The following is a 26,913-nucleotide window of genomic DNA, read 5'->3' as shown; positions in this document are numbered from 1 at the left end:
CCCACTGTAGGGTTAACATTTGTTTAACCAAGCACTCATACTCTTAATACCTTTTAAAGTAAAATATTTTACAGTGAGATGCCAGACATCTTAAGTATCCAAGTAATCTATTTAATTGTTATACTCTTAATTAGCAGGAACAAATGCTACACATGTTGTTTGTGTTAAATAGATTAGGGTGATATTGCATCACAATGGAAGTCTGACACCTTAAAGAGAAGCAATTAGTTTTATGGTTGTTTTGTTTTTAATGCATTTAAAATAAAGTGGCTGAGGCTAATTTAATGTATGTGCCTTAAACTTGTTACAACTTCCAGCTTAAAATTGTCTTCAAAGGGCATCCCCTTCACTTAAGTATCTGACTCCCTATGGTTTTCATTTCTTATGTATCATATTAAGAAAAGAAAAAGTAGTGGCCAGAAAATATTCCGAGAAGTTTGTTGTTTTCATGTCTGAACAGTGAAACTGGTTTTTTTTTTTTTTTGGAAAGGTACATTGAGCTGAGTTCTAGCTGAGTTCAGCAAGGTAACCTTTTCTTGAGTTTGAGGGGAAAACTGGTAGAAGAGTAGCTGATTAGGTTCTAGTTGCATTCTGAATTTGATCTAGAAACATCCATATTTAGATAGTGCCATTTGTTTTGTGCACTTACCAGAAAAGAGTTTTTAACATCTCTTAATCTGTTGGTTTTCCTTGTGTGTGGCAGGTGTCTTGGCCGTGACCAACCAAGGTCAGCCATTGTGCTTTGTAAATGGGTTATAAATGATACCAATTGAAGGGCGTGTTCATCAATTAGTTCTTGTGGGCTTCTTATTTATGGTTTTGATGGACCTAGCTTAGTTCTCAGAATGCTGAACCCAAGTTTGTTTAGCCAGCAGTCCAGAACCAATCACTGTGAATTTGAACTTGTAATACATTGCAAAATAAGAGATTTATGGTGTAACTTGAATTCCTTGTCAGTGATGAATATAACTGAGATCACTTGTTACAAGGAACTTTTATAACCCATTCACCTTCATTTCTCATGTTTATGGAGACTGGCTTCACTTATGATTTGCAGTTGACAGTCATAAAGTTCTTTGTTATAATGGCAAATTCTGATAACAAGGTTACTTCACGTTGGCTTCAAATTCCACTGGAAACTGTCATAAATGACCTGTTTATAAAATGAACCTTCTTGTCCCTAGTTAACTGATTTCACATTTATGAAGAGAAAGGGGTGCTCTCCTAGGAAATTATTTTTTCCATAAAAGGAAAAAGAAACAAACAAATCCCGATGTGTAAGGTTTTACATGTTTTTATCATTTTAACAAAAACAATCTCGCAAATGGTTTGCCTGTCAGCCAAGCATGTTCATTTCAGCCAAAGTGAAATCAATTTTTTCTTAGCATTGACTTAAAAATGTTGTAGTGCTAAGAGGTTTACCACTGTCTTTGTTTTTATGATTTGTCTGTAAAGCATAGTGCTACAGTAATAGAATAGGATGTGAATTGTAAATGCAAAATTCAATTTTACCTTTTAAATATGGCAGCAAAGGGTTTGATAAATCTGTCCTTTAACCTGTGAATATTCAGTACACCCTCAATTCCTATTTTTGTTTTACATTCTTTAAAACTGTTCTTTTCTGAAATTAATCGGTGTAACTAACTTCCCAAATTCTTCCAATATTCAGTACACCCTCAATTCCTATTTTTGTTTTACATTCTTTAAAACTATTCTTTTCTGAAATTAATCAGTGTAACTAACTTCCCAAATTCTGTCGAAAAATCTTCCAATTTATTTTGGTCCTTGGATTTTCCCTCACAGCTTTTTTACTGAAGTCATGGTGCTGTTTTTTAGTTGCCTATCTAGGTAATTAAAAAAAACAAATTTAGATTTTGGCATTTGGGGGAGGAACTTAACAGTACTAGCTTAACCTCTCCTTTATAACGCACACATAATAATTCAGATGAGATAAATTCCTTCTGAGGATGTGATGGGCATAAAAGGAACATGGAAATCGGAATGACAGTGCCTTTTCTGATACCATTTAATCCTTTGTATGAACAAAAGTTGGGTACTGTACTAACAGGGTAAAGAAAATATATCCTTCTCACCGTCTGTAAGACAATGCCAGCGTTAAAACAGTGCCATAAAATTTGCTTATCCTTTGTAAAATGAATAATGCAAAAACTCAGGCGGCAGGGAACCATGATCATTGAGATGTATCAGAATATATTTCTTTATAAAAATTTTGTATATTTTACAAGATCCGTTTCTATCATCTATCTATCTATCTATCTATCTATCTATCTATCTATCTATCTACCTTTCTACAGTTTTTGGATCATTCCTCTGCACATACCTGAGAAATAGACCTGATTATCTCTGCCTTCCAGGTGAAGTAGAGACTGCCCAAAGCCACTTAGGACACCACTGGGGGCGGGGCGGGGGGTGGTGGTGGTTGTGATTGAGTTTCTTGACTCTTACATCTCCTCTGACAACAGTGAGCACAGTTATTGGCCAACGTTGTGACTCAGTCCCGGTTATGCTATAATCTGCATGAATATGCTGGAGCAACCCAAACATACATGTGGGATGGAGCACCCTATGTGAAACTTCAGTGTCTTGGTTCAGGAAGGTCAATCTAATTATAGTTCACATTTTTTTCTCAGGGGACCTTTCATTTGTTTTTAATAAAAGGTCCATGCTTGTTGACGACAAGGAAAGGATACATTGATGTATGTAGCAGATACATAGTCACTTATATCTTTACACTTAACTTTTCTTGTGCTACTTTTTAGCCTTCCTCCCGGCGGCTTGGATTGTCCTGTGCCAACTGTCACACCACAACCACCACTTTGTGGCGCAGAAATGCCGAGGGTGAACCTGTGTGCAATGCTTGTGGACTCTACATGAAACTCCATGGGGTGCGCCACCTGTTTTGCTCATGTGTATACGTGTTTAGTCTCTCATTTGTACCTCGTGTCTGTTAAAAAAAATCAGCCAGGGAGAGGGGATGAAAGTGAAGAATCTGATGTTTTATATGCACGTTACTGAATTGAGGATGTTATTATAAGATAAACGATTACCTTACATACCAGTAAGAAACAAAAAATGCTGCCAATTAAACTGTCACACACATCCATGGTAAGAATTTTAGAAAGACTAAATTTTAGTAATTTTAGAAATACTAAAAGGTGAAAAATGTGCATTTTAGAATCTAATGTAGTAGTAACCTAGTAACCTTTAAAAAAAAAAACAAAACAAAAAAACCTGTATACTCAAAGGAAAAAAAAAAGCATGGAACCAACTAGAAATGCACACAACTAGTTTATATCTTAACTTTGAATTTTTTTAATGCAATCAAGTCCATTTATGCAAAGGAGCAATAATATATTTGGTAGTTGTAGTTAGCAACATTCTGTCCTTCATTTGAAGGATAGCATGAAATACTAGAAGCACATCAGTCTTAAAAAGGAAATTAACCTTGTATGTGTAGGAGGAAGAGAATACACAATCTCTTTGAAATAAAAATATGTACCCAGTGGTTTTACTCTATAATTGAAGTTGTTTAAAACAAACAGTAAGTTGAAGGAATAAATTTTCCCTGGCAAGTCCTCTCGTTTTCTCTGAAGGAATCTGCATTTGATGGGGAAAGTGTAGTCTTTGTATAGATTGGGATCTATAGAGCATGTATAAAAATTGGACTGAAATTTATGCCAACTTGAGGGCTTTCAGTACTTGATGTTCTTTGGTTGAAGTTGGGTTTTTCTTCAATATAGTATTTATTTATTAAACTTAAGGCCTATATGAAAATTTTTCTAGGTGCCTCGACCGCTTGCTATGAAAAAAGAGGGAATTCAAACCAGGAAAAGAAAACCTAAGAACATAAATAAGTCAAAGGCTTGCTCTGGTAAATACAACAGAATGCTATTTGATTGTAAAGTATTGGCCAACTGTAAGAGTAGAGTATGTGTATATTTATGAGGTTAATTTTGACTGTTGCAGGTAGTAGCAATAATTCTGTTCCTATGACTCCAACTTCCACCTCTTCTAACTCAGATGATTGCAGCAAAAATACTTCCCCTACAACACAACCGACAGCCTCAGGGGTAAGTGTTAAAAGCAGCGTAGACTTTTCTAAGCTAGGAGGTTGCTCTTTAGTATATTATCTCAAATTTTATCTTATCTGGTAGTACAATAATCTAAACCAACAGTTCAGTTTAGTTAGCTGATACCTAAGAATAGTTTTCAGAGGAGATTACATTTGAATGTCAACAAAATGACAAACTTAAGTACTTTACAAACTCTTAATTAAGATCTGTATCATTTTTTTATGGTTAAATTAACCCAAGTAAAAGCAAGAAGTTTTGGTTTGAAGTGCTTGAAGTTGTTTTATTTCCAGGTTTCTGTCTGAGCTGCTATATATATGTATTTCTGATGTAGATCAGAACTATGAACTCAGAGGTTTTATATATCTCCGTGACCGTGGCCTTTAAATTGCTTTTGCTTATCATAGCGACTCCATCTTTTTTCCCTTCTCCTTTTTCTCTTCCTTCCTTCCTTTTAAAAAATCATTTAAAAAAGCAAAGCTCATCATAATGTGTTCTGTGCTGCTGTATTCACTGATCTTCCTTTACCCGCTGGGGGCCCTTGCCTTCTAATGCACCTTCATGGTACCCCGGCTTATTTCAGCCTTGCCACAAGCCTGGGAGCAGTTCGCTTTGTGAGATTTGTGAGTAATTGATGCCCCTAAGGATAGGGATGCCACGGCTTTGTGAGGATCCCAGTTAGTTTCTGTTAAAAGTGTGATTCCTACCCTAAATTTGTTCTCCAAATTTACCTGGAATGCTCTTGAAGAACAGCTGGGCCTTACCCTAGACCCCCATGGGATCTGGGGCGAGATCTGGGCCACAGGACTTTACAGCAGGCCCGGGTGATTTTTTTAGGATTATGCGGAGACTAGTTTAAGGCAAAACACCAGCATTAAAACCCCTATTTACTTAGTAGTTGTTTTTTTACATTTAGCTTTGCTCTGTTTGGGGTACTTTGAAATGCTACGGATTCCTGGGCCCCACCCTGGATTTTCTGAGTCAGAGTCTCTGGGGGCGGGGCTTGGAGAGTTGTGTTTTTGAACTAGCGCTCCAGGTGAAATTGAAGTTTGTTGCCCTTGAGGTGTCTTCAAACCAGGGTTCGGGAACCACAGAGCTGGTTTCTTCATCATATTTCAAATGGCTTAAACAAACAAAAATGAAACATTAAAAAAATTAAATGTGATATTTCTGTTGGTCCTCCATCCCAAATTCTTTGGGCTTTTTCTTTTGCTTTAATGACACAAGAAGTATGTTCAGAGTTTCACAAGGCAAAAAGCCTTTCCGTTGTTTCGTTTGTTGACAGATGTTAAAGAACGTTTCTAACCTTTATAAAGGTGGACTCTGGTGTAAGATGGTGTTGTTTTTTGTTTTTGTTTTTGTTTTTTTTTGTACAGAAGGGTTGGTGTAATTTTAAGGGACTCGAGTGGTAAATAGAACAGTTACTTGTGTGGAAATGGAAAGATAAAGATTATTTAAAATATACTTTATTATGCCCTAAGTCCTCAGCAGCACTTCGGTAGCAGCTAAGTGAGGCAGAACAAGGTCCTGGTTTTTGAAAGCACTGGGGAAGCAGCCAGGTTTTTGGCTTGGGTGTTGGTCTTTTCTAGTTGAAATGGAAATTGCTGCCAGCTTCAGGTCACTTTTGTTTGTTAAGGCCAGCTGAAGCCTGGAAAAAGCCAAATTTGAAAGATAAATGGCGCAGAAATACAGGTATTTCCCCAACAATGGACTTCGGGGACGGGGCGCTCGTTTTGCTTTCATGGTTTGTGATGTAAAATTTCAAAATGGGGCCATTTGCGAGTCTGATCGGTCGTCCTCCGAGGGAGGAACAGTGGAAGGTCAGTGACGGGGTCTGGCTCTGGCCCTGGCCTGCCAGGAAGAGGGACCTCGGGAGCTGTGCCGGCCGGCCTCTGGCTGCTCGGCTGGGCATCTCTCACCCGAGACCCAGCACGCCCGAGACCGCTCGCCGGCCCTTGCCCTTCGGTGGAACGCGCCGTTCCTGCTAGGGGCCAGGCGGCAGAGCAGTAAGGATTTGGGAGGTTGGTGGAGTTGGAGAGCAGCTCCATGCGAGGTCTTGTGCTGTAAGTCCCCAGCACTCCGTAGCCCAGGCAGCCTCCGCAGGAGCCGGCTGTGTGAGCTGCCGACCAGACGGGGGTGGGTGGGTGTGTGCGTGTGCGTGTGCGCGTGCGTGAGCTTGCAGAGCCCAAGCGGCCTCAAAGGCTTCCCCACACCTTCCCAGGGCAGGGGGCGCCGATTGCCCGCCCTCCTCTCCCCACAGGGACCCACTCCCCCAGGGTTCTCTCACCGGGTTAGTCCATCACAGATGTCTCCAGCAGCCCCGACTTGACGTGGCTGTTGTGGGGGACCAGGCGCACATGACAGAAGCCAGTCTGCTGGCTGCCTTTGGAAACTGTTCCCCTCCAGGAATGCTTGTTGTCTGCCCAAGCGGTGTCCCCAGGTGACCCTGAGCACCTTCAGAGCCTTCTGTGGGTGGGTTGAGGCTTGGCGTGTGCGGCCGGTGGCCGAGGGGCCGTGAGGGGGCCCTGGCTGGGGGAGCTGTCTGTGAGGCACTGGCGGAAGCATTAGTGAAAGGTGGCTGTGCTGACAAGGTGTGTCATTTTCCCATTTGGTCACAGTTTCTATGATGTTGGAAGGCAGCAGGTGTGGTGACTGGATGACTGTAGGATTTGGGGAAGTGCTGTAGGTGAGGAAAAGGTTCCATGGGCATCGCAGGGTTGTGCCTGGTGCGCAGCACACAGCAAGCATCCTGGTTGGCTCAGCGTTTAAGTCTCCTTTGATGATGGGTCCGTCCCATTGATCTCCAGTGGCGCCTGTGGCTGACGTGGTGGAAAGTAGTAGTTCAGCGTTACTTCACTTGCAGAGGGTCATCCGAGCTACAAAACAGGGTGATCTCAGGCATACTCCCAGTGGAAGACAGCAACTGGGGGCCACGTGATCTAAGTGGCAATAGCTGCTTTGCCATCTTAATGACGATTGTAAGAGCAAGGAAGTCAGATTGTTGGAGCGGTCCACGGCAAACCTGCTGTCCTTTTAAGTCCCCCCTGAGAAAGCAGTGTAGGAGATGATCAGTAGGCATTCCCAGCCTGCTCCTTTAAAATCCTGACGTTCTGCCCTCTCCTGCATGTGGGGGCACCAGGTTCCTGAGCTCGCCTGGCAGGAGCTGAATATTCTAGAGGGAGGGTAGTCGTCTGCTGCTGTGAGCAAAGGCTTGACAAGTGTCTCGGGGCCACAGAAACCATTTTTTGTGGTGCTCCGAGGCCTCATGTCTTCCCTTGTTATAAAGCTACAGTGTCTTAGCTTTCTGTACTTGTTGCTAATTTTTGTTTAACTCAGACTCAGTTTCTCGTTGTTGTAGGTTTTCTGTGTGGTGTGTGTGTGTCAGGGACGGAGGGCAGTGTTCTGGAAGGCTGACTGCCATGCAGCCTCATGTTGAAACAGCCCCTGTCTTGTTCCTTTCAAATTTCTTGTGTTTAAGAAATGTGTTAAACTTAAATTTTGATAGACAGTTGATTAATTTTTGTGCCTTTTGAACTTAAAAGATTTTGAACTTAAAAGATTTTTCAAGAAAAGTCTTCTATGCTAAAATTTTCTTACACATACAGGTTTACTGAAAAATACGTATTTGGTTGACTTAAAATAGATAACATTTTCTATGGCATTTATATTCTCTGGTGGATTGTAAGAATACTTAAATCTTTCATTGAACTCCATGTATTGACTAAATTACATTTTACTGGTTTGTTCTTGTTAATTTAGGAGGGAAATACTGGAACATGTTCTATTTTAGCAATTCCCAAATAAGATTTATTTGCCAAATAAGATTTAATAAATCTATAAATATTCTTATCCCTCGTATGATTTGTAACTAAAGATTAGTAAAACTGGAGAATTCTTTACATATATGTAAAATGTGTGTGTAATAGATGTATATAGTGTATAATATGTATATATCATATATAAGCTTATATATGCATTTCATAGCTCAGTTCCCAAATTTTTTAAATAAAAGGTATTTCCTTTGTGACAGGAAGGATTAATTTGGGGATGAAATTAGCAGTAAGACTTAATGTCTGAGAATAAGAAATCACTGAACATATTTGCCTGCCTAATAACTTCTAAAAAATTAAAAGCTACTTAAATTTGTATTAAAACTGCAACCATAATGTTGAAGTCATCATTAAACATACAACGTTGGAATAAATGGAGAACCTTGCTTTTTGGTCATTGTTCGATTTAAAAAGTACTGTGCTCTGGGAGGCCCTATTTACAATTGAGTAAAACAAGGTACCTGACCTCAAATTGTTGATAATGTGGTGGTCGGGGTGGGGAGCACGTGTAGACGACAGAGCTCACTGCTGGTCAGATGTGGAAGTGCCTTAAATGAGGGACACCTTGGGGTAGGAGTCGAAAGGAGGGAGCGGTTAATTCGGACCTCAGAGTTGGAAATGGCTTCACGGAGTGCGTTTGAACTAGTGGAGTAGGATTTTTGCAGGGCAAAGGAAACAGTGGGCTGGAGCTCTCCAGAAAGAAGAGCATGGGCATCTATGGTACTTACGTTAGTGTCCAGTGTTGCTGGAGCATAGGGTGTGGAGCCAAAGCAGGAGGTGAGACGGGTGAAGTAAGTGGAAGGGACGCCTTTGAAACTGGCTCACGTCAATATAAAGGCAGCCTTAAGTGGGGCCCAAAGTACCTGCATTTCTAAATAATGGACCTTCTCTAATCCCCATCTGTGGTGACAAATGTATTTCTTTTGCTATGCTAGAGTCCCACAAAGCATTCTCCACAGAGTATTTTGATGACTGATGTAAACACACGGTAGCATGCTCCATTTTACCAGCATTTTACCAGCAGGGTTTCCCCTCATAATTAGTAAGGAAAGGACACCCCTTGGAGCTGGTGGCATGCACTGGCCTCGTGGCGTATGATGTAGGCCTGGGCTTTTGTTCCTCTGTCCTCAGGGCTTCTGGGGTGGTGCCTGGTGAATCTTCTGAATGGAGACATATTAGGCATGGTGTGTTGGTGGTAGGGAATGTTTCCGCACCTTTGTGGTTCGTTGCTGGTAATAGACAACTTCCACAGAGAGGCAGATGTCCGTCCTCAGACCGAGACAAGGACCTCATCTCAGATTTGGCGCTGGCTGGTTCTGTGCCTTCGGGGTGGGGTGGGGGGGCTTACCTGCTGATTGGTCATTTTCTTGATACTAAATAGGTGTCTTCCTTCCTCCCTCATTTATTCCTCTGGGATGCTATGCGCCTGGATAGACCTGTTTCCCGACTGCGGTCCCTCCTTGGCAATAACTTTATTCAACGACCGTGTCAGAAGAAATACTTCTCTGAGCTGTGTGGTGCTAAATCTTGGGCTATAAGCGGTTTGAAAGAGTTAATGTGCACCCCTAGTGCTTGTAGGGTCTCTGGGTGTCCTCAGAAGGCCTTCTGAAGAAAGGCTAGGTACTTTGTAGGTTAATATCTAAAGTTTGGTTATAGATTTTATGTGTTAATATTTGCATCCTATGCTGAACATTGGAAAACACCACTTTATAGTCACATAGCTTACTTCTGTATTAGCAAATTTATACTCCACTGTCTTTCTCCAAGTGATTGGATCACACTGGATTTACTATGGCATTATGGTTGGTGACAAAACAATAATTCCTGTTATTATTAATTATTCCGACAGTAGTTAAGTAGCTGAAAGGTACATTCATGAAGGACTCACATATACAGTATAAGTTGTTTTTCACTCTGCAGAGCAGTTCTGACTCAGGAGGTTCCTGGAGGGGGACAAAAAAATTACTCTTCATCTCTTTAAGTTGAATATGATATAGAAGCCTTTAGGTTGCGGGAGAGCAGGGCATTAGTGTTAGTCTTGCATTTTATCATTGTACTCTTGCTCTTGAGGAGATCTCTCCCTTTTCCATACTTTTATCATTTACAAGATATTGGACATAGGAAAGCAGAAACCTGCTTCTCCCAAGTACTTTTTACGTGTCAGGTTTCTATGTACATTTTCTCTTCTATTCATAATTACCACTCAACCTATGGTGTTATATTTCCATTTGGGGAGGGGGAGTAGTGAGACTCAGAACAAAGTAACAGGCCCAAGGTTATATACGTATTAAGAGGCAGGATTTGGACCCAGGTCTGGCAGTCAGTGTTTTATCACTATGGTATACTAGATTTTTTTTTCACTTTGTAATTTAATTTTTTATTTAAATGCAATTAATTAACATATAGTATATTACTAGTATTAGTATGTCATATTAGATTAAGACATGATAAATGATACTGAAATCTTCAGAGAAGAAATAATATTTTCTTAAATCTGACTAATTTTCATTAGTAATTTGAGCATCAAAAATCATCCTGCAGGTGGGAAACAGGTGGGAAACAGGTGGGAAAATGATGCCAGAGAAGTGATTTGCTTGTAACCAAATATATAAGGAACACTGTATAAATTTTCATGTATTTCTAAATAAATTGTGTTATAGTACTAAGACTATGTTAATTGGATAATAAAAAGGTAACAGGTAGTGAAATTTACTGTGGTTGATGTACCTAACGTGATTATTAAAAGGCTCTCTTACAATAGCAAATACAAGGTTGCAGTACTAACATCCTTCTAACGGTGTGATTTCAATCTTAATACACTGTGAGTGCCAGGTTAGTTGGAATTGTTCAGAATGTTCAAATTGCCATACATTTAGTTTTTATGAAATCATTGAAAAAGCATTTAATAGGCAAGTGTCCATTTCCCTGCAGAGTTTATGGTCCACGACACTGTTTTCTAAATGAATAAAAAGAGAGTTAAAAAGTCATTAATCTCCCACCAGGGTCTGTTAGAGTGCTGCAGTTAGGTTTTATTATTGCCTCATTTATAAGCCAGGATCCAGAATGACTCCATAAGGTCACAAAACCAGCCGGTGTTGAAGCCGGGACTGGAACCGATGTCTCCTGCCTCCCCGTCCCAGGGCTGTTACCACTCCCAGGGAGTTGACCAGTCATCACAGTTATTAATATCCCACTTGCCACTCGCTACAAGCCATGAACGTAAATATTTTGTTGGCATTTTATCTTCACCCTCCCTACATGCCAGGCTCCCTTTCTTCTTTCAGTTCCTTCTAATAACTCACGTTCCTGTCTGACCACATTGGCCTTTGCTGAGAAAGTCACACGCCAACCTGGCAGGGAACATGGAAGCATGTGGAGTTTGCATACTTTCATTTTGATCTCAAGGCCTTTTCTAGACTTCCCCCCGTTTGTCTTGTGTGCACCAGAACGCGCGTGCATGTGTGTGTATGTGCACACCTGTGTGTTACGGGGAGGATAGTGAGGAGGAAGAGTTAGAGATGCATTGCACTACATTAATATCCAATGCCTTTATATATATGTTAGGAGTCAGCACAACTGTATCGTCCTTCAAATAGTTTATAATATATATGTCCATCCAATTTATCACAGGACTGTGGTCTATTTAATAAGCGACTCATTATCACAATCTGAAAGCCAGAGTGCTAGGGAAAGAAGGAGGGTGGGCAGGGTGTCCTGCGCCTTCTCATGGCCTCAGGTTAGAAGGCTTCATCTTAGAACACAAAGTTTCTCCGTAGATTACAGATCCCTTGCAGTTTTTTTTTTTCCCCGCCCTGCCTCTGTAAGAATATACAAATTGTCACAAAACATGAAATAATGTTACGGGAAAACATGGCCAAATTTAAGAAATCCTGGCTTAGAATGCTCTGAAATGTTATTGCTAAATTAATCTTTGAAGAAAATGAATTCCTTTACTGGAACAAAAGTAATTTATTATGCATTTCATGGGTGTCTGCCAAAAGAGTTACTAGCAATATGAAGATCTAATGGATATGAATTAAATACAATCTGTTAGCTTTGTTCATGTTGAGATCTACCTGTTAATTTTTCCTGAAATTATAATAATTTTAAAAAGCATCTCCAAAGATAGGTGTTGGTATATGCGATAATTCGTAATTCAGCTACCTGTGGCCCGGACCCAGCATTGGAATTTGTGGGCCTGAGCACAGATTATTCTGTTGACCTCAGATTTTAAGAAAGACTTGAACAAATAGACAACAGGTATTGATCTCGGTGTCCTGTAGGAGTCTTGGGAGTAAATAGTCCCAAGTCAGTATCCGACGGCTGTGCTGCTGGTTTCGTTGTTAACGTGGCATGGTTTCACCAGAGCTGGGGCACACACTCCGGAATCCTATTTTTATCTTACTAAGGACACATACTTTTTAATTTAAAGCTCTGATTAAGCTTGTTTGTTTGATTCATGGTGAAGCCTCGGCATGGTCTGAAGTTCATTCTGGGGGTTCACAGATTAGCAGCTGGGAGGAAACAAATTCAGGCAGCCAGGGGCTAGATCCTGCTCTGTGTGTGACTACAGTAAGCTGCCAAGGTTTTATAAAGCCTCTGTTCTCCTCCTCCTAAAAGGGGAAAGTAATTCCTACCATCTGGTCCTTCAGAGCATTGTGTAGCGTAAGTGGGAGATGCCTGCAGACCTCTTTGAAGCTCAAGGAGAACAGCACTATTTAAATATAATCTTGGAAGCTATTAGTGATGTGCTTTATTTATATGGCATTGTTTTTTTTCCATCCCAAGACATTAGAAATAAATCCTTACTTTCCTGATGGGGGAAATTAAGAGATGTAGAGCTGTTGCGTTAACAAAGTAACCATGGGTTTTTGTTTTTTGTTTTAAGATTCTATTTATTTATTTGAGAGAGAGAGAATGAGTGAGAGCAAGCGCGTGAGCATGTGTGGGGTGAGGAGGGGCAGAGGGAGAAGCAGATGCCCTGTTGAGCAGGGAGCCCGACACGGGGCTCAATCCCAGGACCCCGAGATCACGAGATCGCGACCTGAGCTGAAGGCAGACGCTTAACCGACTGAGCCACCCAGGCGCCCCCAAAGTAACCAGGTTACAAATATTTTTATTTTTCTGATAGCCACAGTTTTTCATTCCTTGTGACACTTAGTACTTCCATAATGCTTTCTTGTAAATGCTGCTTGGTTCTAGGACCATGGTCTGCTTTCTCTGATCGAGACGGTGAGATTAAGGTACTCACCCAATTTGAAAAGCCAGTTTTGTTACAAAAGATAATTCACCAGGTTTTAAATCTTTCCCCGGGATCTTTTATGACTTTGACTAGAATAGGGTCATCCATTTTGATTCGTTTTAGAAGATAAACTTTTTCTTTAGAATGCCAGTGACTTCAAGTTTTGGGACAAACCCTCCCCCCTACCATTTATGTTTGTAATCAGCATTTTAAAAAAAGATTTTATTTATTTATTTGAGAGAGTGCAGAGAGAGCTCAAGAGCAGGAGGAGGGGGAAGGAGCAGAGGGAGAGGGAGAAGCAAGCTCCTCACTGAGCAGGGAGCCCAATGTGGGGCTCAATCCCAGGACCCTGAGACCACGACCTGAACTAAAGACAGGCACTTAACCGACTGAGTCCCCCCAGGAGCCCCTGTAATCAGCATTTTACTATTAGTCCAAGGGCACTTAAACTTCGGGCTATGCCTTTCTTCACCGTTACAAACCTGCTATTTGAATGTGTGCAGATGTATAAAACAATCTGCTCCTTTGCGCAGGGTAGATTGTGTGTGTAGAATTGTTCTTCCCTCCTTAAAAAGGGCAGCATCCTGGGGTATGGGTAGAACCTGGCCTACTCAAGCCCAGGAGGGGCAGGGCGAAAGGGCCCAAGGGGCAGCCAGTGAGCTCTGCATTAAATTTGCTTGTTAAATTACAAAAAAATAAAATATTCTGCTAAACACTGAATTAGGTCATTGGCTACAGTGATTGTACTCTTCCTTCTTGTGAGAAAAGGTGCTTATGTTCTTTTGCGTTATTTGAGCTGTTAGGGGAGACATAAAGGGTTTTGTTGTGATTGACGACTTTCACGGGTCCTGATGGAGACAGAACCCTTGTGTGTTTGTGTATCTTCTTGTGCCACTTCCTAAACTCTTAGTGAGGCACTTTCTTGTCTCCCTCCAAACTGAAATGAGTATAGTTTTTTAGAGTGAACGTTCACTTATCTAAAAGTGTTTCTCCTTTGTTGGAATTTACACATAGTTGTTACTTTTTTTTTTTTTTTTTGAGGCAGGCCGCTCTAAAGCACTGCGAGAGCCTAACCTAGAGGTTACAAAAGCAGAGAAGAGAGCGTTGGCAGTGAGGGATGGCTGGCTTCCCCTCACACAAGAAAAAGCCGTAACCACAAACTTACTTAGATGTAGGGAGGACAGATCAGAGGCCATGGAAGCCGGCAGTCTGAATTCGAGCTAAGGAGGCAGTGTGACCATCATCAAAGTCTTAAGCTCTGGGAATGATCACACACTCACCCTGGGGTTGCTGTGTTTTGTTTCTTCAGCTCAGGGCTCCATTAAGAGAGATTACAGCACAGAGGACTGAACATATCCCAGTTGACTCCTTTTTGGTTTCCTTCCTCAAAGATGAAATTGATGTTCACAAGCTAGAGAACCTATGCTGTTCTGGAATGGCTGTGTCCTTTAAGGGTTTCTTTTCGCTTGGAAGAGTCGCCTATCCAGAGGTGCCTTAGGAGCTGTCTCTGGGCCGGCCTGTGAGGCAATGGAAAAGAGAGAGAGCTGACAGGGTTGGTGAGCCCACTGTGAGCCAGACACTGCTGGGCACTGACTCCAGGAGTTTATCAAATTAGAAATCCTTCACTTTTCAGGGGGCGCCTGGGTGGTTCACTCAGTTAAGCGTCTGCCTTTGGCTCAGGTCATGATCCCGGGGTCCTGGGATCGAGCCCCACGTCCGGCTCCCTGCTCAGCGCGGAGCCTGCTTCTCCCTCTCCCTCTGTCTGCCACTCTGCCTGCTTGTGTGCTCTCTCTCTGCTTCTCAAATACATAAGTAAAATCTTTAAAAAAAAAAAAAAAAAGGAATCCTTGACTTTTCAGATACGTCCAAAAGTTGTTTTCACAGGGGAAAAAAATTCATGTGATCTAAAGATGAACTGTGCCTACTTCACAGGCTAGTGGACATTTTCCATGTCCCAGCCTCGCAGAAGCCCGGGTTGTCCCTGAAGTCATTTATTCCTTTAAGAGGGAGATTTCCAGCCAGTCACTCAGCCGGGTCTCCCACCTAACCTGGCCTGAGTTCAGTGCTAAGCCCCGGCCGAGTCTGGAGCTGATAACACATTCTTTCAACAGGAAGTGCCTCCATTTTCAGTTGTCTGTGGGAGGGTGGAGGGCAGATAAGCTGTGAATGGAAACCCAGAACAGATTTCTGCCCCACCCTTATAATGCACTTTGATCAGAGAAAGCGAGGACCTCCGCCTGCGTGAGCTGCCCACCAAGAGGAGGAAGGATGGTTCAGCTGTGGGCATTCTGAAACGCTCCCTTCAGAGCGCCTGTTCAGGAACACTGGTGGGGTTAGGTTGGTTTACGTTAGTGAAATGCCTGCTTTTGCTGTGTTTAGATGTCTTCCATATGAACTAAAGTCCTTTCAAGGGTTTAACTAGATGTGGGAAAACATATTCATCAATCGAAATTTATGCTTATGATTTTCTGTGTGTGTACTGGGTCCAGGGTCGTAAGTTTCCTCTCATTTTTTTTCCCCCAAGTTGTACTGTACTGATTCTTGATAGGGTAGCTCTTGAACATCATCAAAGAGGAAAAGGCACTTTAGACAAACAATGATGTGACAAGCCAGGTTTCTTAAGGAGAGTTGTGCCAATTCTAGATGTCTTACACAGTTAGAATACCGGTTTCAAGAGCTCAGATGACACAGATGCACCCAGTTGTAGCGTGTTTGCTGTTTTAACGTATGTGGAACCATGTTTCACATCAGCCAGCTTCCAGCCGGTGGCAGATAGCATGGATGGAGGTGACTTCTGGGGGGCATGGGTGCCCATTCTGGTCCTCCCTTCTCTTGCTTAGTACCTCCACTCGGATTCCTCCCTATTTTTTCATGCTACTTTATGACTCTTTACAGGCTGGCTTACCCCTCAAGTGCTTGTGTGTGATATTTCTGGTGCTAATGTTTTCTGCCTTCCCCAAAGTTAGACTGCACTACGCCATTCAATTAAAATATTCCAAGGAAGGTACTGATGGCTAATAGATGGTCCCTTGTCCCCACACACTACTGGGTTCCCTTGAAATACTTTTGCGTGCGTAAATTGTAATGATGACAGAATTTATATCCTGCTGTTTTTCAGTTAACATTGCGTTACAGGATTTTTTCCACTTTGCTACATGATCTTATTATTTTTAATAATTGCATAATAGTTCATTGAGCGGATGTACCTTGCTTTTCCAAACCATCCCATATTATTAGGCATTAGATTATTTCCATGGTTTCCCCTATTATAAGTTACCCTGAAATGGATGTCTTCCCTTGTGGAGCCTTTCCCTTCCTTTGAATTCTTTCCTTATAAATACATTTCCAGAAGTGAGATTACAGAGCTAAGTAGTGTATAAAGTTCTTGATGGGCTTTGCTAATTGCCTTCTAAGGCGTGTACCAGAATATAGCCCTGCCGCCCGTGGATGAGGGGACTGGGGTTATCACGGTCTCATCCCATATCATCACTATGATCTCATTATGTATCATTACATAAACATTTTTATTTTTTATTAAGGTATGACTGATACACAAAAAAGCTGTACATTGCAGTATTTCATGTTTAAATAGTGTATCCCCAATTACAAATAAGGTTCTTAACAGTGTTGGCATAAGCACTTGTTCCATCTTTTCCTCAGAAAGTCAGATGTTGCTTTTGATTTCAAATGAGCCGATGTGAGTCACTCATGTAATTTGGGGTTTGCCTTGCCTGCCCTTTGGCGCTGGAGTCTTGGTCTGCCGTATAGCTTAACAACATTTTTGACTGAACAAAGAAGACAATAGGTAGTTGAGTTGGTAGCTTTTGGAGTTACTGCTCAAGGGTTAAGAATAATGTTCAGGGTACTAGGATTTCTTCAATGTAGTTTATTTGAAGAAGGCCCATGAACCTTTTGAAGGGCTAAGGAAGCACCTTGGTTTTTTTGTTTTGTTTTGTTTTTTTGTTTTTGTTCTGAAGCGTTGTCAGAAACAATTAGAAGGTCATTGCTGTGGTAGATGGTTTTCACTTAGCTCTGAATTTAGTTCCACTTCTCCCACTAAGTGATGGGTGGTAACTCACCTGGTGAAGGGCAGACTTGGGGAGATTAAATTAGGTCTATGCTCCTTAACAAGAATAATAAAATAACTAATAGTGGTGTATACTTGTATCGTCCTTCCTGTTGTCAGATACTGTTGGAAATGCTTTATGTATGTTAACGAATTTTAGGGGTGCCTGGGGGGCTCAGTCGGTTAAGCGTCGGCTCTGGATTTCGGCTGAGGTCATGATCTTGGGGTCCTGGGATCAAGCCTTGCTTTGGGCTCTGTGCTCAGCGCAGAGTCAGCTTGTCCTTGTCCCTCTGCCTGTCCCCCTGTTTGTTCTCTTTCTCTCTCTCCCTAAAATAAATAAAATCTTTAAAAAAAATTTGCATTTTTCTAGGTGAGGAACCTGAGGCATAGAGAGTTTTCAGTCTGGCCTTCTAGTTTGCCTCTTCCACATTGTCTCCTTTCCTCCTTTGCTTATCCTTCTGTTTCAGAAGGCCTCTGGTATGTCCTACATGCCTCCCATGCTGAAAACCCTTTCCTCACCAGTACCTTTACCATGGCGAAGCATCATGCTGATCCTTTACAAGCACTGAATCATCAAACCCTACCTGATGGGTGACGTGAAGGCGAGTTTACCCAGGAGGAGGCTTGGAGAGGTGACCTTACTCAGTAGGTGGCTGAACCAGAGTAGTGCTTGGAAGTCTGCTTGCGGCCCATCCCCAGGAATCCTTTCCGTCTTGATTGCTTTTTTGATCTATTGCTCCACTCCATATCTCAGCCACTCATTTATCATTCATGATAGGCAGTTGATCATTGTTACTTCCATGTGTGTATGTGGCCTAGGAGCTCATCCAGGGAGTAACTGTCTCTTTGGGGCTCATGGTCCAGGTGCCTGGCTCTCATAAGCACCTTGCTAATGTTTCCTGTTGCTGACTTGAGGTGGTGACCGACCCCTCTGCTATTTCAGCATGTCTGGCCAGGTGAGGTGGGCTGCTTCCTGGGCCAATTCAGGTACCCTTTTTGTTTCAGAAAATTAACACTTGCTGTGGTGAAGTCAGATTTAGTTGGATAAATGCACATGCGCTTTTTCTGGGAATAGGTAGATCAATATGAGATTGGATGTGACATAAATCATTTATAATTGCACTCACTCTTTTTATTAGTTGTATGGTAGCTCCTTTCTCAAATGAGTCCTTTTGTAATTGAATATCACCCTTTTGTTTATTTCTTTGGGGGATAAATCTGGGTCTATTTTGGGTTTGCTCACAGTGGAGTTTCTGGAATTAATGGCTATTGTTAATTACCATATTGATGGGTAACCAAATCATCACTTTGGTGTGTTTGACAGGATTATTTCAGCCATTTCAAAATCTGTTTTTAAGTTTTAGGCATCTCAGTGACTTCATGAAATTTGCTTTTTTTTTTTTTCTCCAAGGTGAATTTTATTTTATTTTTTTAATTTTTTATTGTTATGTTAATCCCCATACATTACATCATTAGTTTTAGATATAGTGTTCCATGATTCATTGTTTGTACATAACACCCAGTGCTCCATGCAGAACGTGCCCTCCCCAATACCCATCACCAGGCTAACCCATCCTCCCACCCCCCTCCCCTCTAGAATCCTCAGTTTGTTTCTCAGAGTCCATTGTCTCTCATGGTTCTTCTCCCCCTCCGATTTCCCCCCCTTCATTCTTCCCCTCCTGCTACATTCTTCTTCTTTTTTTCTTTCTTAACACATATTGCACTATTTGTTTCAGAGGTACAGATCTGAGATTCAACAGTCTTGCACAGTTCACAGCGCTTACCAGAGCACATACCCTCCCCAGTGTCCATCACCCAGTCACCCCATCCCTCCCACCCCACCCCCCACTCCAGCAACCCTCAGTTTGTTTCCTGAGATTAAGAATTCCTCATATCAGTGAGGTCATATGATACATGTCTTTCTCTGTTTGACTTATTTCGCTCAGCATAATACCCTCCAGTTCCATCCACGTCGTTGCAAATGGCAAGATCTGAAATTTGCTTTTTTATGCACCCAGAGCCCTCAGTTTAAGTCTCGTGTTAATTTAAAAAGAAGTTGGAGTGTGGTGGTACTGTTGTGGCTGGATTTTTACATACCCTCATTTTCACCGGGAAAGAGAAGGATTGGTTACCTGTGATGAGGGGCTGGATTGGGAAGTTGGGATGGGCAGATAGGAATTCCCACAGTCAGACCTCCTAGAGCCCTCCTTCCAGCCTCATGCAGTTATCTTGAGGATGAGAGAGAAAAGCAGATGTTTTGTTCCAGAGAGAGCAGGACCACATTGATTCCAGGCCCCTGTGTGGAGCCAAGGGGGGCTCAGCGTGCCTTCTGTTCAGTTCAGCCTGTGTCTGGTGCCCCATGTTTCTCTGAAGTAGATGTCACATCAGCTCAGACAGACAAAGGGATGTTTTTGAAAAGCACAAAACATTCTACTTGTGTCAAAAAGCAAATAGCCAGTAATTTATGGGACGAAACCCTGAAACCTAGGAAGAAATAAGAGACTCTGAGCTTTTTAGAAGGAAAAAACCATGATTTAAGTATGGAATCATGGCTAGAATTTTTTTTTTTTTAACTTTTAATTATTTTTAAAAAGCTTTTGTTTGTCAGAGAGGGAGACAGAGAGCACAAGCAGGGGGAGCGGCAGGCAGAGGGAGAAGCAGACACCCCGCTAAGCAGGGAGCCTGATGCGGGGCCCAGTCCCAGGACCCCAAGATCATGACCTGAGCCAAAGGCAGACGCTTCACTGGCTGAGCCACCCAGGCGCCCCTAGATCCTGTAACTTCTTAACCAAGCACAACATACATATAAATCCTGAGGGAAACATCAGAGCCACATTGAGCAGCCTGGGCATCATACTGGTCATGGCTAGATTTTTTTTCTTTTTTTTTTACTTTTTTTTAAGTCAAAGGCAACTGTTTTCTCAAACTGTAGTCTAAACATGATTTTAGTTATTTTGGTTTGATTCTACTAAGTTATATCGTGTTTTCTATTTGGCCTTTCTCATTTGGATGGAAGGAAGGAATGAAATAAGAGAACAGTGATCTTCTGCTTCAACAAATGTTGCCACAACCATGACATACTGGATGTTAGCATTTTCTTTATAATGTGGCCTGCTTTCAAAATGGCCCGTTCTCCTTGCAAAGAATTAAAGATAAATGCGGTATATTAAAACCTGTGTACGCATGAGTTAATTTTCCCCGAAGTCGGTGCTCAAAAATTTCATTTCTTAGGCCTTGCTGAGCTGTGTAGCTTTCCATCCTAGACTCGGGCATAAGTGCTCAGGTTGTGGCTCTGCTGTGTGTGTGTGTGGAGGGGGGGCGGTGGCGCTCTGTGCTTTCTCTGGAAATGATGAGATTGTGTGGGCATCCTGAGACCCGTTTACCTGGGTGGTGTGGTTTGTTTCGCTGTCAGAGAGCTGGGGGTTCGGCTGGTCTTACAAACGGCCTCCCGCAGTCGCCCTTTCCTACCTTCGTCCAGCCGAGCAGCTTGCTGGGTGGTTGCTGCCCTGAGCTCTCAAGGGTGAGGCCAGTGGCACCGCACGGCCGGCCCCGCTGCCCACCGCCTTTGTCCCCAGGTGTTTTCCTTGCAGGAGAGTGCCGCCTGACACATTTATCGATAACTGTCTCTCCCCTTCTCTCTTCCCTCTCTGTCCCCCTCTTCCGCCAGGCGGGCGCCTCAGTGATGTCTGGCGTGGGAGAGAGCACTAACCCCGAGAACAGCGAGCTCAAGTACTCAGGTCAAGATGGGCTGTACATAGGCGTCAGCCTGGCCTCGCCGGCCGAAGTCACATCCTCGGTGAGACAGGATTCCTGGTGCGCCCTTGCCCTGGCCTGAGCCTGCTGCCAGGGAGCAGGAGGGCGCGCGGCCTGCGGGGATTTTGTCAAGCCGGCCACACCAGGGCGAGTATGCTGACGGAACATTCCTCTGATGCGTGATTTCCGTGCCTTTATTTTGAAAGAGATGTATTTCCCGAGAGGCCTGCTCTGCCTTCACCCTGCCCCTATCTCTGAAGAGCCAGAGAGGAGATGGAGAGCTTCCAGGGAAGGGCCAGTGCAGCCCACAGCATGTCGCCTCCTCCCCGGCCACGGTCCTTTCCAGCCAGCCAACCTGCCTCTGGGCCCGCCAGGGGATCTGATGTCCGCCGTGCCACTTCCAGAAAGCGGGACTAGGACCGGGGCCTTGCCTGCTAAGGAATATTGAGAGAGATTTTTTTTTTTTTCTTAAAAAAAAAAAAAAAGGTTTTATGTGTATTGCCCCAAATCATGTGCTTCTTCTGATCGGTTTTGGTTGTTCCAGAATTTCTTTGTACCTTTTCCACACCTGAATTTCACCTGCTTTCATGGAGAAGACCATTTGGTACACACTTCTGGAGGCTGAGTCAGGACTGTGACTCAGTTGGCAAGACTGCATTATGACTGTAACATACACTGTGACTGACGTTTCTCAAAGTGCATATTGTGTGACTGATCTGAAGTCAGTCGGGTTTTGTAAACAGGGTAGCAAACAAGATGTTTTTCTTCCATGTAAACAATAATTTTTTTAAAAAGTGCAATTTGCGTTGCAGCAATCAGTGTTAAATCATTTGCATAAGATTTAACAACATTTTTTATAATGAATGTAAACATTTTAACTTAATGGTACTTAAATAATTTAAAAGAAGAAAATGTTAACTTAGACATTCTTATACTTCTTTTACAACCGCATCCCATTTCTATATTTCCAATTGTGAAAGAAAAATATTTCAAGAACAAATCTTCTCTCAGGAAAATTGCCTTTATCCATCTGTTAAGAATTTTTATACAAGAACACCAGTATCCCCTCTTTATTTTACTGTGGAATGCGTGCTGGAAAAATTGCAACAAAACTTTACTACCTAACAGATAACATTTGTAAATACTGTAGGCATCTGTACACACTACGATGAAGTCTATAGTGTGACTAACCCACAGGCAGGTTGGTTTACATTAATTTTTTTTTTTAAATGGGATGTCATATGGAAACCTATTTTCACCAAAGTTTTAAAAATAAAAAGGGTATTGTTCGTCTTCTGTACAGTGAGTTCCTTCCCTTTTAGTTTCATTTGGACACTGTATGTGGCTGGAGATGTTCATATAAAACAAGTGCATGTGATGTTTGTAAATTGCCTTTTGGCTTTCCTTTCAATGAATTGTTCTTTTGGAGCTGCTTTATACCTTGGTTTATTTGAAGTTGGCACATGGAGTTATCACCTTCAGTTTGCATTGGGGACACTTTTTATAAGTGAAAAGGACCCAGTATTCTGTGACAATATCTGAGATTATAAGCATTCTGTGTAGGGGTAATCCTTGAAAACATTTAAATTAAGAGTCCAGAGTTTCTTTCCCTCTGAATGGAGTATACTCCCAGAAACAGAACAGTTTTCCTTTCTAGTTCCTTCTTTGCAAAGTGCCACCAAGTCTCCCAGCTCATCTGAGGTTGAAGTCCTTAACACTCACCAGAAGGTAGGAAATGATCTGAACAGTCTCTGTGGATTTCAGAAAACCAGGAGACTGTTTCACAACACAATGGTGGCATTTCATTTTGGCTCCCGAAGTGTGGGACATTTTTTGCTTCTTTGATTATCAGTCATTCTAGGGGGCCAGTCTGAGTCTTCCAAGAGAGGGGAAGTCTTGCTTTGTGGTGGGTAGTATTGCAAGTAAGACTCAGAGCTGGCGGGGGTGGTATATGTGTCTGGGGAAGCCACTGAGTCCCACATGTACCCTGATAACCATTAAGGTGGGCTAGAACCATGGTCTGGGTGTGGACTCAGACCGCTAGGCTTCGGGTCCCTGCTGTGCATGCACGAGCTCTGTGACCTTGGGCAAGTGTGTTTACTTTGAGGTAAGGTGGCAGGAGCTCTTACCACATGGGTGTTCTGAATGCCTTACTCCCTGTGGGGTATTGAGAAGTTTATGGTCTGTGAGGGTCTGGTGTCCCTTGACTCACTTGCACTTTGTGAACAAGGCTGGGGTGAGTGAAATGAGGGATTCTCCCAGCCCAGGGGGTGGCCGAGTTGGAGGGAGGGAGCACACGAGAGACACCAGTCTGAGTTTGGCTGACTATTTTAAAAGAAAAGGGTTAGTCTGACAGCAGAAGAAAATTGCTACCCCAATTTTTTTCCCTCCTTCCTCTTCCCAGTTCTCATTACTTTGAGTGCTTTCTGGTGGGTTGGGAGTTTGTTAGAGTTAATACAATTTGGTGGGAAAATGAATTTTTCTTATTGGGGCTTCCGAATAATCTTTTCTGGGGATGGTCTCAGATATTGCTCCTTCCAAACCCAAGACACCACTGAGTTGCTAAAGCTTTTTTTTTTTAAGAACACAAAAGGGAAAGAATTCAAGCTTCCATAAAATAAAGTACAAGGGGCAAGAATGAGGGGAACGGGGCTTTTTGTATCTAGCCTGTCCTAACACCATGAGCTCTCCTAAACTAAGCCTTTCAATGCTAACTTTCTCACCTGTGATTGTATAAAGAAGTTTGATAATTTGTTCCAAATACATGATCTCAGCACTGCTCCCCCAAAGTGTGACCTACAAAAAACAAGTCATATCTCAAAAGAGGGAGTGCATTTAAATAGATGGTGCATCTCAGCTTCAAGAGTCCTTAGGCCCATTACCATGGGTTGCAGAATTTCTGTCACCCATGGCTGATTTTAGGCCACCTTACATAATTGAAGGCTCTGTCTGGGGTCTCTCTTCGGGGTCACTTTGTGGTGTTTCCTGGTGCCTATGGGAGGGTCAGGAAAGCAAAGGGAGCCGTTCATTTCCCCCCTGCAAGTAAATTAACTTCTTGCTCATGGGAAATGTTTTCCTCAGTCCTTGGAATAATTTCAGATCATAGATTAGCTGCTGGGAGGGCAATACAGCAAGTCTTTGGTGGCTATGCCAGATTTCAGGCTGCTTTTAATTCGGGGCAGTGTGGTAGCTTGGTGCTTTCAATTCTACGTACTGGCATTTTCCACGGGGTCTTCAGATCCTATGACTCTGAGAAGGAAATAATTGTGTAGGCAAGGCCAGGTCGGGGAGCAGGATCAAACATTCATTCAGGGTAAGGCAGCTCTTGCTAATTAAAATGCGTTTTGTTTCTGGGTTGAAATACCAAGTCAGCTTGGCACCTGTTGTTTGGAAGCTCTAATGGGCAGTCAGGTATGAATTTGATTATTTTAAATGAGAAACGTCAGTACATTTGCTAGACCAAATCTTTCAAAACAGGGTCTGTGGTAAAAATTCGGTACCTATAGCTCTGGCTACTTGAGGCATTCGAGATGGATTTTGTGTGGCTGAACCTTTAGCTGCAACGAAAGCAGACCCCTCGGTTGTGGTGCCTGGAGGTGGGTGGGGGCTAGGGGGAGCGGGACAAGGTGGTAGCCAGCTGTAGGACCCGCAGAGGAAAAGAGTCCTATGGTGTCTGTGACTGGTTCAAATGTCAAATACTAGGAGGCTGAAAGCCGAAGTAAGTTCACAGGGGCTCTGGATAAAGTAAATTACGGTTGATACTTAACGCACAGCTTCTAAAGGAAAGTTAGGATGTGGCAGGTACACGTTGAACCCCTGAGTTAGACGTTTGAGCAAGCGACCACGCTCCCACCAAGTACTGCGGCATCTCCCAATCTGCACCCGAGAGCTGGTGGGTCAGCTGGTCTGTGCTGTGCTTCCCCACTCGGGAGCCCGCCCAGGGAGGTGACTGCTCACACTGTTCTAGTTAAAGAGATACTTTGCTCGGAAGCTTTTTTTTTTGCTTGTTTTTAAAGAATGGGCATTTAAAAAATGGCTTAAATATAGCAGAGATGAAATAATGTTTTAATTGGTGGAAGGGCTTATATTTCAGTCATCGGTGGTTCCCTGTGGTAAGATAATCATCTCGATATCCCTTCACTTTGGGGCAAGGCATTTCCTCTCTCTGGACCTCCGTCTCCGAAGCAGCCATAAAATGCAGAAATCAGGCAGTGTGGCTGCTCAGAGGTCCCTCCCATCTGCATTTGCTGCCCACGGGCCCAGGTGCAGATTCAATGCAGAGGCGATGGTGTGTCTGTGGGCAGCTGGTGGAGTTGGACTCCCCTTCTAGCTCTCCTCTGGTACCCTTACCAGCTCATCCTGCTGCCTTAGGCCACAGAGGGTGAGAATCCTGGTCATATTCATGAACACAGGGGCTTTGTAAGAGGTGCTGCCCCACCCCCTCATGCCAAACCTGCTTGGTCTGGGGCCCCTGATACAAAACTTATACAGCGATACGGACCCAGACCGGAAAATGGAAACGTCTGGCAGCTGAGCCGTCCACAGAACAAGGAAAAAACAGCTTTGCTTTGCTTGGCCCATTGCTTCGATATCTTGTAGTTGGTTTTTTATTTCTTGGAAACAATCAACTTTTCATTGTTTGCCTTCTGTGTCTTCTCTTCAGCCATCGAGTTTTCCTCCCTGTCTCTCTACCCCTTCCCCAGGTTTTACCTCTGTTTTTGTGAATTCTCTTCCTTTAACACTCCAAGACTGGTCTGAAATAGCAAATATTTATCTAGCACTGACTACGTACCAGTTTCTATACAAAGTGTTGCACATATGTCGATTTATATCATGAATGAAGTGGTGCTATCCCCATTTTACAGATGTGTCTGCAGAGGCACAGAGAAGTAACTTGCCCAAGGTTACATAGTGGCACAGCTAGGATTTGAGCCCGGGCTGTCCTGCTCCAAAGCACATGCTCTTAATCTCTCCATCATATTGTCTTTTCATCTTGATTTAAAGGGGAAGAAATTGGAGAATGCAGAAGGGAAGCCAGAATTGCCTGAGACTTGAGGCTAGGTCCTTCCTCTCTCCCCCAGCATCTCAGAAATAGGTAATTGTGATTTGCAATACAGGTATGCCTTATTAAAGACACCTAGTTAAATGTATGTGTTTCTTCCAATGACAAGTTTCTTTAGAACACGGAAGGTAGGGTGTAGTTGTTAGCTGGAAAGGAAGGGCAGGAGTTTGCAGGTATTGTGCGGTGTGTGAGCAATTTACTTGTCGTCTTTTCATGGAACTCCAAGTAAGGCTTGTTATGCCCTTACCTGGCACAAAAGATGTGGCTAAAGCATTTTGCAAAGTGTAAAAAGCTGGTAAAATTATTAGTAGTGGTTAAAACTGAACACGAGAGAACAAGGAATGCATCATTGTGGTGTCAAATCTTTCTATGCTTGGTTGTGCCAAGGAATTTTTTTCAGAAAAACTTGTGCAAGATGTTGGCAGTGGTGTCTTAGGCTTTATCTTTTTAAATAAGTGTTCATTAGTGCTTACATCATTGTTGCTATTATTACTTTGATAAGTGTACATTACTAATGATGCTCTCTGTCAGGGTTCTCAGACTTCTATTTGCATGAGAATCATGCATAGTGTTTGTTAAAATTGCACAGCCCCTGACTCCTTCCCCAAAGAATCTGATTCTGCAGGTCCCATGTAAGGCTGAAGAATGTGCATTTTTTTGGCCTTGCATTAATTAAAATTTCTTGAATAGTACAAAACTCAAAAGTTATAAATTGGAATACAGTGAAAAACAATTGCCCTTCTTACCCCTATTCCCCAGCCACTCTGTTCTTCTCCCAGATGTAACTTCTTATTTCTTGTATTGATTATACGCATTGACTGTTGGTGCATACACAAGCATATACAAGTATATATACTCATTTTTTTTTT

General features: G+C 42.6%; 1 protein-coding gene across 2 annotated transcripts in view; it reads left to right on the top strand.

Annotated features, from left to right (window-relative positions):
• The window catches only part of GATA6 (GATA binding protein 6), a 30,820-nt gene extending 8,405 nt beyond the window's left edge, over positions 1-22,415 (top strand). The window contains exons 4-7 of one of the 2 annotated variants that reach the window (XM_036079259.2): positions 2,781-2,906; positions 3,805-3,892; positions 3,988-4,091; positions 20,897-22,415. In XM_036079259.2, coding sequence (XP_035935152.2) covers positions 2,781-2,906; positions 3,805-3,892; positions 3,988-4,091; positions 20,897-21,064 — 486 coding nt within the window. In that variant the 3' untranslated portion in view covers positions 21,065-22,415. The remainder of the gene's footprint in view (positions 1-2,780; positions 2,907-3,804; positions 3,893-3,987; positions 4,092-20,896) is intronic. The other variant, XM_036079263.2, reaches the window with a different exon arrangement.
• The last annotated feature ends 4,498 nt before the right edge of the window (positions 22,416-26,913 follow it).

The sequence above is a fragment of the Halichoerus grypus genome, chromosome 13, assembly GCF_964656455.1.
Source record: "Halichoerus grypus chromosome 13, mHalGry1.hap1.1, whole genome shotgun sequence".
Lineage (NCBI taxonomy): Eukaryota > Metazoa > Chordata > Mammalia > Carnivora > Phocidae > Halichoerus > Halichoerus grypus.
This window is presented reverse-complemented; position numbering and strand designations above follow the sequence as displayed.